Here is a 13,283-nt window from a genome sequence, read left to right on the forward strand (position 1 = left end):
AACTGGAGACCAATTAGGAGAAGCCCATGGATGGAAAAGGAATTTATCAGGGAGACTTACTACAGCCCGGGAGATTTATCATAGGGTCCTGGAAGGCCAAGGTACAGTCCCACGCCGTTCTTCCGCCTGGTCCTTCTCAGCATCCACGCCCATAAGGGAGAGAAGCGAGCGGCACGTAGGCATACGTTTGGCTCAGGTCTTAAGGGTAGCCCCTAGCGACACCCCAGGGGCAGGTACTTCAAGGTCATAGGTAGGCAGGGCAGGTACCTGCTACATCTCTAGGGGCGGTGCTTCAAGGTCATAGAACAGTTCTCCACTACAGAGACCCTGTGAGCCCTGCTCCCCGAAGAGTCACAGGGAGGGGTCTTTAAGCCCTCAGCTGCTCCCTGAGGAACTGGCAGTCCCTGGGGAGCAGATGACTAACTAGCGCTCACTCTACAGTGATACTGCATGAGGTCTTAAGTGACAGGTATGTGTGTTCAAGTGCACAGGCACACGCACGCACGCGCACACACACACACCTGTGCAGGCCAGAGGTCAACCCCAGGTGTCAATCCTTGGGAGCACCACCTTGTTTTTTGAGACAGGGTCTCATTGGAATCCACGGCTTGCCAATTACTCTGAGGCTGGCTGGAGAGCTCCTGCGATCCACCAGTCTCTGCCTCCCCAGTGCCAGGGTACCAACCGCACACCACCACAGTGTTTTTGTGGGTGCCCAAGATCACGCCTGGGTCACCACACTTACAGGGGACATTTTACCAACTCACCTGTCTCCCAGCCCCAGTTCTCGGATTTTAATTTTCTTAATTCCTTTGTGGCTTCTTAATTCCCTTAGTTATTTTTCAGATGAGAAATTGAAGGTTAGAACTTCACAGAGAAGAGGCAGCTGGCCTGAATCCAAAACCAAGTTCATCCTCAATTCTTGCAGCCTGCAGGCTGCCTCTCCTGGGCATGCCATCTCCATTCTGGAGATAAGGCAGTGTGCAGATAGATGTCCCTGGAGTGTTCACAGGCTGAGAGCCTTGCCTAGGAGATGTGAGGGGGCTGTGCAGAGTGACAATTCAGGCGGTGTCCCTAATGTCCCGTCCCCTCTCCCATCAAGACAGGCAAGCAGTCAGGACCATGGCGGTAACGTGAAGTAAGTATGAACGGCTAGCCATTAAGGAAGGGCCCCTCCTTGCCTGCCTGACGTCCAAGTCTATCTTTGAAGACCCTTTTTCCCCATCCTTGATGACTCCCTTCCCAGCTGCCGGACAGTAAGGTTCTTCCAGTCCAGAGGGGCAGCTGTGCATGACGGCCAGTCACAGTCCAAAGGTCTTTGTGGGGGGGTGGTGGTGGTGGAAGTGGGATCGGAACCTTTGTCAATAGGCAGAACAAAGTGTGTCCTTTTCAGAATGCAGGAGAGCGACTGCTTGACACTTGGACCTGGGACTGCTCCGATAATGTGATCTAACTGAAAAGGTCACCGGACTCAAGGGTTGAAACGCTGTAGTCACCTGCCCTAGAGACACAATCGGAATGTGGCCTGGCGAGCAGAGATTCAAAAGTGACTTCCATCAGGATAAAAAACATGCCCAAGGGGAAAGTGACTCTGGTCACTAAGAATCTGCTCTGCAGAGGAGGGATATTACAGGCGAGGGACGTCGAGATCCTGATGGGAGGACGTGCAGAGATGACAGACCACACTAGAGGAAGCCCGTTAACTGTGGACTGGTGGCTGTGGAGCCCCCATGGGACTGGACTAGGCCCTCTGGATATGGAAGACGGTTGTTTGGCTCTAACTGTTTCGGGGAGGGGGAGGGGGAGGGCACGCAGGCAAGAGGATTGGGATCTGTCCCTGGTACACGGGCAGGCTTCTGGGAATCCGGTGCCTGTGGTGTGACACCTTGCACAGCCTTGGTGCAGTGGGAAGGGGCTTGGACCTGCCTAGGCTCAGTGAGCTGGGCTCTGCTGACTCCCCATGGGAGACCTCAATTTGGGGGATGTAGAGTGGCTTGAGAAAGAGGGCTGGGAGGTGGGAGGAAGGACGAGGGGGGAGGTCTGTGGATAGCATGAGGAGTAGAAAATTTCTTAATAAAGAAAAATAAAATAAAACTTTTTTTTAAATGGAAAAAAAAAAAAGAATCTGCTCTGCAAAAAGGAACAGGGTCCAGTCAACTATGTCCCAGCTCCTGGAAGAAAGGCAGGCGTGTATAAATGCCATGGGGGAAAGACGGTGGGGACAGAATCGGCTGCTCCTGGTTTTTCATCCATTTTATTGTCAGACAGCCAGAGTTCATTATATAAATCTTTCAAAATAATGAGACATTACAAGAATAGTTACAAGTCAGCTCTGATTGCACAAATACTTGACACAGGAAACCGTCTTACAAATACTTAAGTTTTCTTACAAGAATACTTTAATAAAGAAAATAAGTCTCTATACGTCTTAAAGCAAATCTGATTGGGTTTCCCTTTCCAATCCTGCCATCATTCTGGATGATTCTCTTTTATAGTGTGTCTGTCACATCCCACAAGGCAAATTACACCATGCGGCTGCTTCTCTTTCAGCTACTACTAAGATTGACAATGCTAAAGGGCTTTAGGCTTCCTTTTCTGATCTTCCCTGAAAGGAAACGAATTCTCATATTCAGGCTCGAAGAGGTAATTTTTAAAACATTCCTTCAAAACTTGGATGAGGTTAATCACCACTCTGAGTGACTGATCTTTTAGGGTCTCACTCAGGCTAGAACAGCTGATAGTTTAACCCTACAATGTCAAGCCAATAGTTCATACAGCATGGAGGGAGCCCTGGAAGAAAGGATGAAATACAGGGATAGCAACGCTCAAACAGTGGATATGATTAGAGAACACTCTCAACGTCAAGGTCTCTTCCAGGCTGGCTGTGGCAGTAGGTGTATAAAATACTGAAGAACTGAAAAAGGCTAATTATTTAGGCTAGTGGTGTCTCATCTCCAAAATGCCAGCGGACACACAATCTTAAGACTCTGCATCTGGCTGAACTCAATGGGTGCCATTCTCTTTATGCTGTGGCTTTAATATACACTAGCATATAACCACTTGCCCAAAGCAAGGGATGCTGTGCGCCAGGGGACAGAATACTGACCACACTTGCCTGGAGACAGGACCCACTAGGGAAAACATGTAGCTTTCATGTTTTCCCTCCACTGTTACTGAGCAGCGTCCACTTGGCAGAGCATACAGTCTGTACTTTTCAGGTAGCATGAATTAACATCAAGAAATTAGAGTGGCATTCGACAGTCAAGTTCCTGAGAGCTTGGGAATCACATCCAACACCCTTCGGAAGATTCTCATCCAGCACTAGTCCGACAGGTTGAAAAGCACTTGGGGACCGAGGCCTGTCCCATTATTCACTTCCCCTCTCGGTATTCCTTTTGGCTTCCTCCCACCCCAGTGTACCAAACTGCCACAGGATCTTACCCAAGTGTGGTAGCAGTAGATGGAAATGAGTTGTGTGCATTACAGACACGCTCCATCACATTATCAAGGGTCACATTCGCATCTAACTAGAGAGCCGAACGCACGCATCTACTGCAGTGACTTTGCGAACTCGGCATAGTCGATGTAGCCGTCATTGTTCTTGTCGTCGTCTCGCAGGACGCCGTCGATGATGTTCATCAGCTCATCTTCGCTCATGACGGGCGCCTGCTCACTCCCCTCCTGTGAAAAAGTGAGTGAGGTGACGAGGTGCGGAGTCACAACGGTGCACTAGCAAATACCTAGAAGAGCCACGCTCGACTCAGCTAGAAGCTTTGCAGGTAACTAACGTGTGGCCACTTCTAGGAGTCCAGACTCAAGCCATACGGCAGACAGTGCCAATTGATAAGAATCCACATGAGGAACTACATGCCAGTTACAAGGAAGAGATGACCAAAACAGGTCCTTGCTTTTTGCTTAAAAAACTACTGTTTACTTTCTTAGTTATGAAAGTAATGTATGGCTGCTGTAGAAAGCCCGGTCAGGACTACAAAGAACTGTTTGTCAGAACCTATGATCCATATACCCGTCCTAAGAAAAACACTCACCGCCTGAACCCCCTGCACAAGTCGCCTAAGAAAATGCAAACAGTGGCATGCTGACCTCAGGGTCAGGACAAGAGGAAGAAAACCCTGCCAACGGTTAGAGTGCACGCTCTCTGAAGAGCAATCACTGTCCCGCTCTAACGGCTGGGGTAGGAGGGCTGTGTTAGAGTGCACGCTCTCTGAAGAGCAATCACTGTCCCGCTCTAAAGGCTGGGGTAGGAGGGCTGTGTTAGAGTGCACGCTCTCTGAAGAGCAATCACTGTCCCGCTCTAAAGGCTGGGGTAGGAGGGCTGTGCCAGCCGCAAAGCTGCCAGTTTCACAGGGCCAGCTCTCCCTTGGCCACATCTCCCACACCTGTTTTCCACATCTCTGGCCTCCACGACCTCATGTGACAGGACTGCTGGGCCCTAACCCCGCCCCAGGCACTAGTCTCCCCTCACTTACCATCCCTACCACACAGGATCCTCCCCAAACAGTGCTCCAGTGAAAACCTGCTTGTGCTCCCTACTGCCCAGAGCAAACCCCACACTGAGCTTGTGGTGGCCCTCCTCTCCTCTCCTCATCTCTGGGCGAACCCCACACTGAACTTGTGGTGCCCCTCCTCTCCTCATCTCCACCCCCAGCCCCCTGAGCAGAGGGGAAGACATTAACTCTGGAGGCACAAGATCTCGATCGCAATCCCCTCAGCTAGAAGAGGAGTAACAACAGTGTCTGCCCTGCTCAGGGTGGCTGTGGAGCCCCAGACATCTCTACTTCAAAGTGCCTTGGGACACCAGGGAGCTCCACACAATCTGACACGACCCCAGCTACTTCCTAAGCTTCTGCCCCTGGATCCTGGAGCGGCTACTCTCCAGATGAAATTGCCTCTTTCCTGTGCTTGTCTTCTCAGGCTGGACCCTCCAACTCCAGATACAGCAGGAACGCCCAAGCCTTGGCCCAGTCTGGGCCTCCAGCTCGGCCTCTCTGGGGAGGTGGGGAGAGGCAGGCAGAAGCAGGGAGGCACTGCTGGGGGCGAGCAGAGCACCAGTCGCCAAGCCTGGGCACCAGTCTACCCAGACACCCCCACTGAACTCCCTGACCTACCTCCTTATGGACATGAGTGATGGCCGTGGAGAGTTCTAAGCCGTCAAGCAAATTATTGCCATCGTAATCGTGCATTTTGAAATAGTGGAGCTGCAGTTCTTGAGGGGACATCTCGTTCTCTGGTTTGTCGATGACACCTTCCAGATGTTCCATGATATGCCTGGAAGCCAGCAATCCGAACATGCCAAAACCTTAAGAACCCTGAGAAGGAAAACTGTACCCAGTGCAGAAACAGACCACGTTCAAGGGCACCACATCCAGCCAGGGCCACGAAAGGGGCCAAACACACAGGCCACCTCTTCTCGCGGGGGACAGAGGTGCCTTCTCTTTATGTCAGAATTTGCCTGCAATATTCTTGAGCTACCAATTTAAACAGTAATTTTAAAAAAGATTAGAACAGGGATGATGGCACATGCTTTTAATCCTACTCAGGAGGCAGAGGCAGATGGATCTCTGAGAGTTCGAGGCCTGTTCTACACAGCAAGTGCCAGACCAGCCAAGGCCACATACTGAGACCCCATTTCAAAATAATGGGTAACAAAGTATAATGTGTGAAACTTACTCGCCAAGAAAGACTCAGCGTTTGAACATGTCACTAAAAAAAATCTTGTCAGCCGGGCGGTGGTGGCGCACGCCTTTAATCCCAGCACTCGGGAGGCAGAAGCAGGCAGATCTCTATGAGTTCAAGGCCAGCCTGGGCTACAGAGTGAGTTCCAGGACAGGCTCCAAAGCTACAGAGAAACCCTGTCTCGAAAAAACAAAACAAAACAAACAAATCTTGTCAGAATCAGGAAGCCATGATTAGAGTCTGGATTCTGCTACTTCGCGTGTTGGGTGGGGGAGGGGTAAAAGAGGAAGACTAAATTCTGACAACAGTTCACTGCATTTAGGCTTCAAGAGCCTCCGCCTGTGAGATGATAAAGACAGAATACCTTACAACTAGGAGTCCCGAGGGATAAACACCACCCTTGAAAAATGTCCAGGAGCCCTATAAATGGGCACGAAGGGCAAGAAGGCGGGGTGCCCTGTGGCTGTAGCCACAGGTGAGGGGGCCCAGCCCCAGCCCCAGCAGAATACATACTCTTGGTCGTGCACTGTGTTCTTGTCCAAACCCACGCTGCCATGCTGGCTGCCAGCCCCGTGCTCATGGGCCCTGGCACCTGGGGCACTACAGGCCCAGAGCAGGACACACAGGAAGGGAGCTCTGAGCAGACGCAGGGATGTCATGGTGACCGGTACCTGGGAGGAGGGAAACACAGAAGAAGATGAAGGCAGAGCCCCAGAGCTCAGGTGCCTTCCAACAGCTGTATATGCTGTTCCAACAGGAACATATGCTCCTGGGAAACCTGCGAGGTGGCGGGCTGCAGACAAGGGCACTTCAGACCAGCTCTGGCTCAGCTGTGGGGCTGGAGCTCAGTGGTAGAGCCCTTGCCCAGCATGCACCAGGTTCTGGGTTCCACTCCCAGGACCACAGAAAAAGTCCAGCTCTGCCACTGGCTCTCCTGCTCCCATCACTGACGTGGACAGTAGAGGGCCACAGTGTTTCCTGATAGAACGTCAGAGGGCTGAGCAGCCGGAGAGAGCTTGAAAGGATCCAAAGACTAGTCCTGCCTGTAAGCCCACAGAGAGAAACGCTTCCTACTGGAGTACAGCAAAAGCAGAATAAGGGATTCTCGAAAAAGAAAAACCCTTCGGGAGTTTTGAAGCAATTTCCTTGGGTGAAGGAATACCGGAGAAGGCTGGCTGACGCGGTGATACTTCAGCTAGGCCTGGACAGACAGACAGACAGCAGGCACACTGGACAGGGGGATGACGGCAGGCAAGTGGGAGCAGGTGCAGGAAGGGAGTCTGGTCTCAGGGTAGGCAGCCAGAGCCGTGGCAGGGGGAAAGGGGAACAGACTGCGCACGCGGAGCCAAGAGGCTGACATTTCCTGAGAACAAGGGGAGCAACTGACAGTGAGATGAGCTCACAGGCTGGCTTGGCTTCAGGGGTTTGATGAAAAGGGATGGAGTGGGGCAGGACCGGAAGACAGGACCATGGAAGCGGAGGGAAGCCATCAGGCTGGTCACAACAACCTCAAAGCAGCGATTTGGAAAAGAGGCCATCCCCCCACCTGTCCACTTGCCAGGATCCTGAGGGGCTCATGACTGAACATGGTGAGAGCATTGGAAAGGAAAGTTAGACAGCGATTCAGATTGCATCCTGATGACACTTGGAATTGAGCTCAACAAGACAATTCAGGCACCTGGCAAGCTCCCTGGAGACCATCTTAGGTCATTCCGTGGGTAGGCCTTCATTAACTAGTGGGCGGCTCAATGCAAAGTCCTGTCCTTTCTGGGCTTAGACTGGAGACTCACCTCAGAACGGAAGGGAAAGACAGCTCAGGACCTCAAATACAGTCTGGCGTTCTCAACCTCAAAAGGCAGAGCCAATTCCACCATGACTAACAGTAGCAGGACCCCAAACCTTCAGCAGTAAAGACAAAGCATGATGTTCAGGTCCCCCCTCAACATTCTGTAAACTTAAGAGCACAGCTCTCAAGCCATGCTGTCTCCTCCTTGTACCAGGGGCTGGGAAGCAGTGGCCCTGTGGTCCTTCACCTATCCTGAATGCTCTCAGGGAGGACCTGAGAGAGTATGCCATCCTATGACAGTTACAAAGATTTTCTTAATCTAAGTCGCCCATCTCCTGTCCCTGTGAAGGGAGCAGCAACCACTGGGAAGAATAACTTTCAGGGTGCAAAAAAACAGTATCCAGCCTGACTACTGTGCAGTGACATCACGACGCCTGTCCTTCTGCCTAAGATTTCTAATACAGAGTAAATAAAAAGGCAGGTGCCAAAAGTCTACCCATAATTCATCGTTGTAAAGCATATATACACACACAGTACACTGTTTTAACAAAGACTGTTAAATTATGATTCTTTTTATTTTTCTACTATTTCAAAATGTCTACTATAACTGGGCATGGTGGTACTCCCTTTCAGCCCCAGCACTTGGGAAGCAGTGGCAGATGAATCTCTGTAAACTGGAGGCCAGTCTGGTCTGCACAACGAGTGTGTGTGGAGGCCGGGTTGATTTCAGGTGTCTTCCACAATTGTTCTCTACTTCATATACTCAGGCAGGCAGGGTCTCTCACTGAAGCCCAGGCTTGCTGACTCAGCTAGTTTACCTAGCGAGCTTCCTATCCCCCTAGACCTACCTCCCAAGCACTGAGATTATAGACAGCTGCCACATACTCCTGGCATTTATGTGGGTGCTGGGTGTTGGAATCCCAGGCCTCAAGCTGCAAGCAGTGTACCCACTGGGCTATCGCCCCAGCCTGCAGCCAAGTTCTGACATCAGTGTAACTTCAAAGGTAGACCTTTGAAGCTATTAGACAGACGGTTGGGTTGGGTGATCACTGAATCCATGGAGCCCTTTCCACTACCAACATGGTTGGATCCAGTTGGGATGTGTATCTATGGGGATGTTTTCTACTCACGTAATAACAAAGAGTAACCACATGATTAATAAACACAGGAACTGTGAGCCCAGGTTATCCTTTCTTCAAGGGACACAGCATAAAAGCCAAGAACCACTGAGCACACTGCAGCAGGTTCTCAACCAGAAGGAAGAGCCCACAAGCACTATAATGACAAGAGGAAAGGACTGCCACCTGTCAAATTAAACTGCTCCGTCAAAAGAAAACCAAATGCTCCATGCTGCCCAAAGAACAAGTTGCATCATTCACATTCCCATTACTTAGTTCGAGGCCATGGGCACACTGCTTGGAAGAGAAGCCCCAAGAGTTAGTTCCCAAGCTCACTGGCCTTCAGGAAATTGCACTGGCCAAGCTAGAGAAAAATCCAGGTGAGGAGAGATGGACTGACTGACTGATTCTCCTTTCCAAAAGACAGGCAGATGACCATGTGTAGTGTTGTGGAATATTAGTTTAAGATATATTACATTCCTTTATGCTGTAGAATATGTCTAATGATGCAAAGATGTGTTGCGTTCTTTTATGTTGCATTTGTTTAACTCTGTAAAGCTGTGTTACTCTGCTGCCTAAAACACCTGATGATCTAATAAAGAGCTGAACAGCCAATAGCTAGGCAGGAGAGAGAAATAGGCGGGGCTGGCGGGCAGAGAAAATAAATAGGAGAACTCTAGGGTAGGGGAAAGGGTGAGGATCGAGAAAAGGAGGAGAGAAGGACACCAGGTCAGTCACCCAGCCAGTGATGGTGTAAGAAGGAAAGGAAGATATATAGAATAAAGAAAGGTAAAAAGCACAGAGGTAAAATGTAGTTAAAGAGAAATGGGATAATTTAAGTTAGAAAAGCTGGCTAGAAACAAGCCAAGCTAAGGCCGGGCATAAGTAAGAATAAGTCTTTGCATATTTATTTGGGAGCTGGGTGGCAGGCCCCCAAAGAGTAAAAACAAACAAACAAACAAACAAACTACAGGATAGAGCCTTATTTTGCTGTATCTGCAGCCTTGGAGAGTTGACTATCCTATGTCCTCTATAAATGGGTCATTTATAGGTTAGCACAACTACTTATATACTCTTGACCGAAGATTGTTCCTCATCTTTTGGGGAAGATTGTCTTCAACAGAATGTGCAGCTTTGGGAAAGACCCACATATAGCAGCGAAAGAGGAAAAGGATATTGCTAAGCCCAAGAGATCAGCCCCATTAACGCAGGCTATCAGTGGGGTGACACTACCGCCAGATCCAGAGGGGGCTTTGGAAAATGACCCATGCCTCAGCATTCATCACAAGGAGCAGCTTGAGTCTGGCGGGGCAATGCTGACCTCCCTCAGAACCTTGACTCCAACGAGGTTCCCCTCACTGCTCCTGTGGCCTCTGTTCCCACCAACCGCATCTGGTCATTCCTTCTAGGCCTGGTTCAAACGTGACCCAAAGACTCTTGCAGCTAACACCGCCTACTTCCTTGTCTGTTTCCTCCTTCCTGTTTCCCTTTTTCCCCTTTCCAAAGGCCAGGACCTTGCCTTCTCTCGTCTGCGTCTGCGTACTCAACAATGCTGAGCTGGCCTGGGGAGAGCCTGGTCTGAATCAGATGTGGCACAACAATCTGTCAGTCTTTATCTCAGAGGCTCCGGCCTAAGCTTGAACTTTCCTTTGGAGCATTCCCACCCTTCCCCTGGAATTGTGTCTTTTTTCCTATCAGTAAGTGAGGTTTCCTCCTAGCAGCTGTCAGCAGCTTTTTTCTAAGCCCTGGGGCCCTTCGTTAAGAATTTACATTCAGCTAGGTATGGTGGTCCACACCTTTAATCCCAGCACTCCAGAGGGAGAGGCAGGCTGATCTCTGTGAGTTCAAGGCAGCCTGGTCTACAGAGTGAGTTCCAGGACAGCCAAAGATACACAGAAAAACCCTGTCTTGAAAAAGAAAAAGAAAAAGAAAAAGAAAATTTACATTCAAAGCAGGTACATTTGACAACATCCAGATATCCCGCACCCAGAGTCAAAGCCAGAGAAGACTGGCCAGTACTTCCTTAGTTTGCCATGGTCTCGAGACCAGATGGTCTCGAAGTAAAAGTAACCAGTAAGGTTCCAGGTTAAAGACACCTCTCCATGGGCTGAGGTTGAAAACTTGTCCTGACCAGGCTGGCGTTTAATAGTCTGATCTGTTTATCGGGGGAAGCCACAGAAAAGCCATGCTACTCTTACACATTTAACTAACAGCCTAGTAACAGAGCAGAACTGTGAAGGCTGTGAGAACAGGGCTGTTGACACAGGCTGACTCCTCGATCACAGATCACACACAGCCTTATGCAAAACAGACGCCACTAAAAGAGGCACCTAAGGGTTTCACATAAGCCCCCACTCACACTTGGAATGTCGCAGGCAGCATGAAAAAGAAATATTTCAACCAAAACACTGTGCCCCTCCTATAAGGAACATATGACAGTGAACCCCTAAACTCAGGAAAGACTTGGGTCCAATGTAGGTGCAGAATAATCAATTGTGGAGGGACGGGTCCACAAAGAGGTGAGTCACAGCAGCCTTTGCAGGCCCTGTGCAAGAGCTTGAAAGGGCGGTGAGAATCCACAGAAGGGCAAGGGGATGGGCAGGGGTGGCGGGGCATATGACCACGTCTCTAGTTCCTCGGTACTGGATGAACTGAAGAGGCTCAGAAATAACCAAAGGAGCAGAGAGGAGGGGATGAATCACCTAGGGCAGAAAGGTGTCCGGGAAAATGAGAGCTTTGAATGGGTTCGATGGATCTGAGGCGTGCAGGCGAGAATGACGCCCAGGCCTCTTGGTGTGGGCATCTGTGTGGATGGAGGTGCCACGCTCCAGAGAGGGAAAACAAGAAAAACGAGCATCCCTTGTCTTTCCAACCGCCCAGGTTCAGGCTGGCCAACCCCGCCGGAACAAAAGGACCTGTGGGTCTGCCCCCAGGAGGACGGGGGAGCCAGGGGCAGCTGGAGTAACGCCCGCGGGCCGCGTGCTCCCAGGCCAGCCGGGGTCAATGTCTGGCCCACACAGCTGGCCCCACAGCTGGCTCCACAGCCTGCTGTGACACCCGCCCCGCTGCCTGCCCCAGCGGCTGAGCGCGGGGCTCATCCCGGCAGACACGTCTGGCCCCGAAGCCCCCCTCGGAAGACAGGCTGCCTCCGTGGACCACAGGTCCCGCTGCGCCCGGGTGGTCGGCGCCCTCCACCCCGCCACTCCGGCCTTTCCATCCCGAGCCCCAATCGCCCGGCATGGCCCACCGATCTCTGCCCTGCGGGTCAGGCTTCCCGCCCGCGGGTCCGCTCACCCTGACAAGCCCCGACGCGGTCGCGAAGCACTCCCGTCTGAGCCTTGCCAGCTACCGTCCCCCCGGGCGCTTACTCTCGGCCCCGCCGCCGGACCCGCACGCCCGCTCCGCCGCGCACGCGCACCGCCTCCGCCCCGCCCACCGGGGGACCGTCGGCCACGCCCCCCCGCGTCGGCCCGCTCCGGTGAGTCCACGTGTCTCGGGCAGCCGGCCGGGCCGGACCCGCCTCCCGAGGGCGACACCCTGCTGCTCCGGCCCCCCGGAGCCCCAGCGGCGCGCTAGTTGCTAGGCAACCCCGGAAGCCCCGGGACGTGGCTCGACGTGGGCTGTGGGTTGCAGGATCCGGATGGGGCGGAGTCCAAAGCTGACCAGCCACGCCTTCTCTATCCTTTGGCGGGATCTCTTGGTTCCTCCGGTTCCTCTCGCTACAAACTGGGTGTCAAGAGAGTAAAACCCCAAACTCCTGCCCTAATGAAACCGCTTGAAAGATGCCGGTGCTCGCCCGGGGCCGTGATCGTTTCTCAGATCAGCCTACTTTCCATTTTCTCTTTGCCCCATTCCTCAGCGTCAATAGCTTGCTCCTCCAAGACTTTATGGACGACCCAGCTTGTGAGGTTCCTGAAATCGTCTCTTTTTATTATTTGAGAGAAGACTATCTTTTCAAAAACGATCCTGCCCATTTCTCTTACAGGAAATTGTCATTCGGTGAATGTGTATAGACCGGTTGAATGTAGGAGCTTAGAACTGTACATTTTTAAATTCTTCTCCCGTTTGTATCCATACAGAAACATAATCGTTTTTTTTCCCCCAGAGGCGCCTACATCAAAAAGGGGAGAGAGTAACTGTGTAAAGAGATTATATAAGAGCCCCCGCCCCCGCTTCCTTAAGGCCTTGAAAATGGGCCAACAGTATTGTCTTTGTCTCCCCCTCCCTCTTTCATCCCAGATTAAAATTTCAACATTATCCCATAGGGAGAAAAAAAAGCCCCAGAGTCCCTAAAGAGATTATTAGCACAACATTCCATCTCATTTTGAAGTTTCAATTAATTTGATCCAGTTCATTCCAGGTACCATGCACCTGCCGTGAATCCATCCGTCTTATTTGTTAGATCCACCAGAGTTGGGCATCTTCTACCTCTGCGGCACTGTCCTGGAAGCTACAAATACAGGTAGTTTACAGTCCTTCTTTTAAGAAGCTCAGGAACCAGTAACTGGACTGCATCTTCAGTCTATCTAGCCAATTCTTCCATCTTTTTTTTTTTTTCCTTTTCCTTTTTTTATAAGGCAGAACTTCATGTAGCTCAGGCTGACCTGGATCTCACTATGTAGGTGGGGGTAGCCCGGAACTCCTAATCCTCCTCCCTCCACTCCCAGGAGTTTTTTGTTTTTTTT

The 13,283-nt window shown here is 51.2% G+C and overlaps 1 protein-coding gene across 2 annotated transcripts; it reads right to left on the bottom strand.

Moving 5' to 3' along the window:
- Window positions 1-2,238: 2,238 nt before the first annotated feature.
- Window positions 2,239-12,038, bottom strand: Mcfd2 (multiple coagulation factor deficiency 2, ER cargo receptor complex subunit). Of its 2 annotated transcripts, none has more exons than XM_052746510.1 (4): window positions 11,967-12,038; window positions 6,208-6,365; window positions 5,127-5,286; window positions 2,239-3,681 (listed from the first exon to the last, which is right to left on the bottom strand). In XM_052746510.1, the coding sequence occupies exons 2-4, from the start codon at window positions 6,351-6,353 to the stop codon at window positions 3,550-3,552; spliced, it is 438 nt and encodes a 145-aa protein (XP_052602470.1). In that variant the 5' UTR covers window positions 6,354-6,365; window positions 11,967-12,038; the 3' UTR covers window positions 2,239-3,549. The 2 variants fall into 2 exon arrangements, with proteins under 2 accessions (XP_052602470.1, XP_052602469.1); XM_052746509.1 differs by having other exon boundaries at window positions 11,893-12,023.
- Window positions 12,039-13,283: the final 1,245 nt, after the last annotated feature.

Source organism: Peromyscus californicus, unplaced genomic scaffold, assembly GCF_007827085.1.
Source record: "Peromyscus californicus insignis strain IS unplaced genomic scaffold, ASM782708v3 Scaffold_1__1_contigs__length_55948999, whole genome shotgun sequence".
Classification (NCBI taxonomy): domain Eukaryota; kingdom Metazoa; phylum Chordata; class Mammalia; order Rodentia; family Cricetidae; genus Peromyscus; species Peromyscus californicus.

What these genes read in the sequence shown, in the direction of transcription:
- Mcfd2 (XM_052746510.1), bottom strand. Translation starts at nt 6,353, where the DNA reads ATGACATCCCTGCGTCTGCTCAGAGCTCCCTTCCTGTGTGTCCTGCTC. An exon ending in AACACAGTGCACGACCAAGA is followed by an intron (nt 5,287 to 6,207) that starts GTATGTATTCTG and finishes GCTGGCTTCCAG; the next exon opens with GCATATCATGGAACATCTGG. An exon ending in TCACTCATGTCCATAAGGAG is followed by an intron (nt 3,682 to 5,126) that starts GTAGGTCAGGGA and finishes ACTTTTTCACAG; the next exon opens with GAGGGGAGTGAGCAGGCGCC.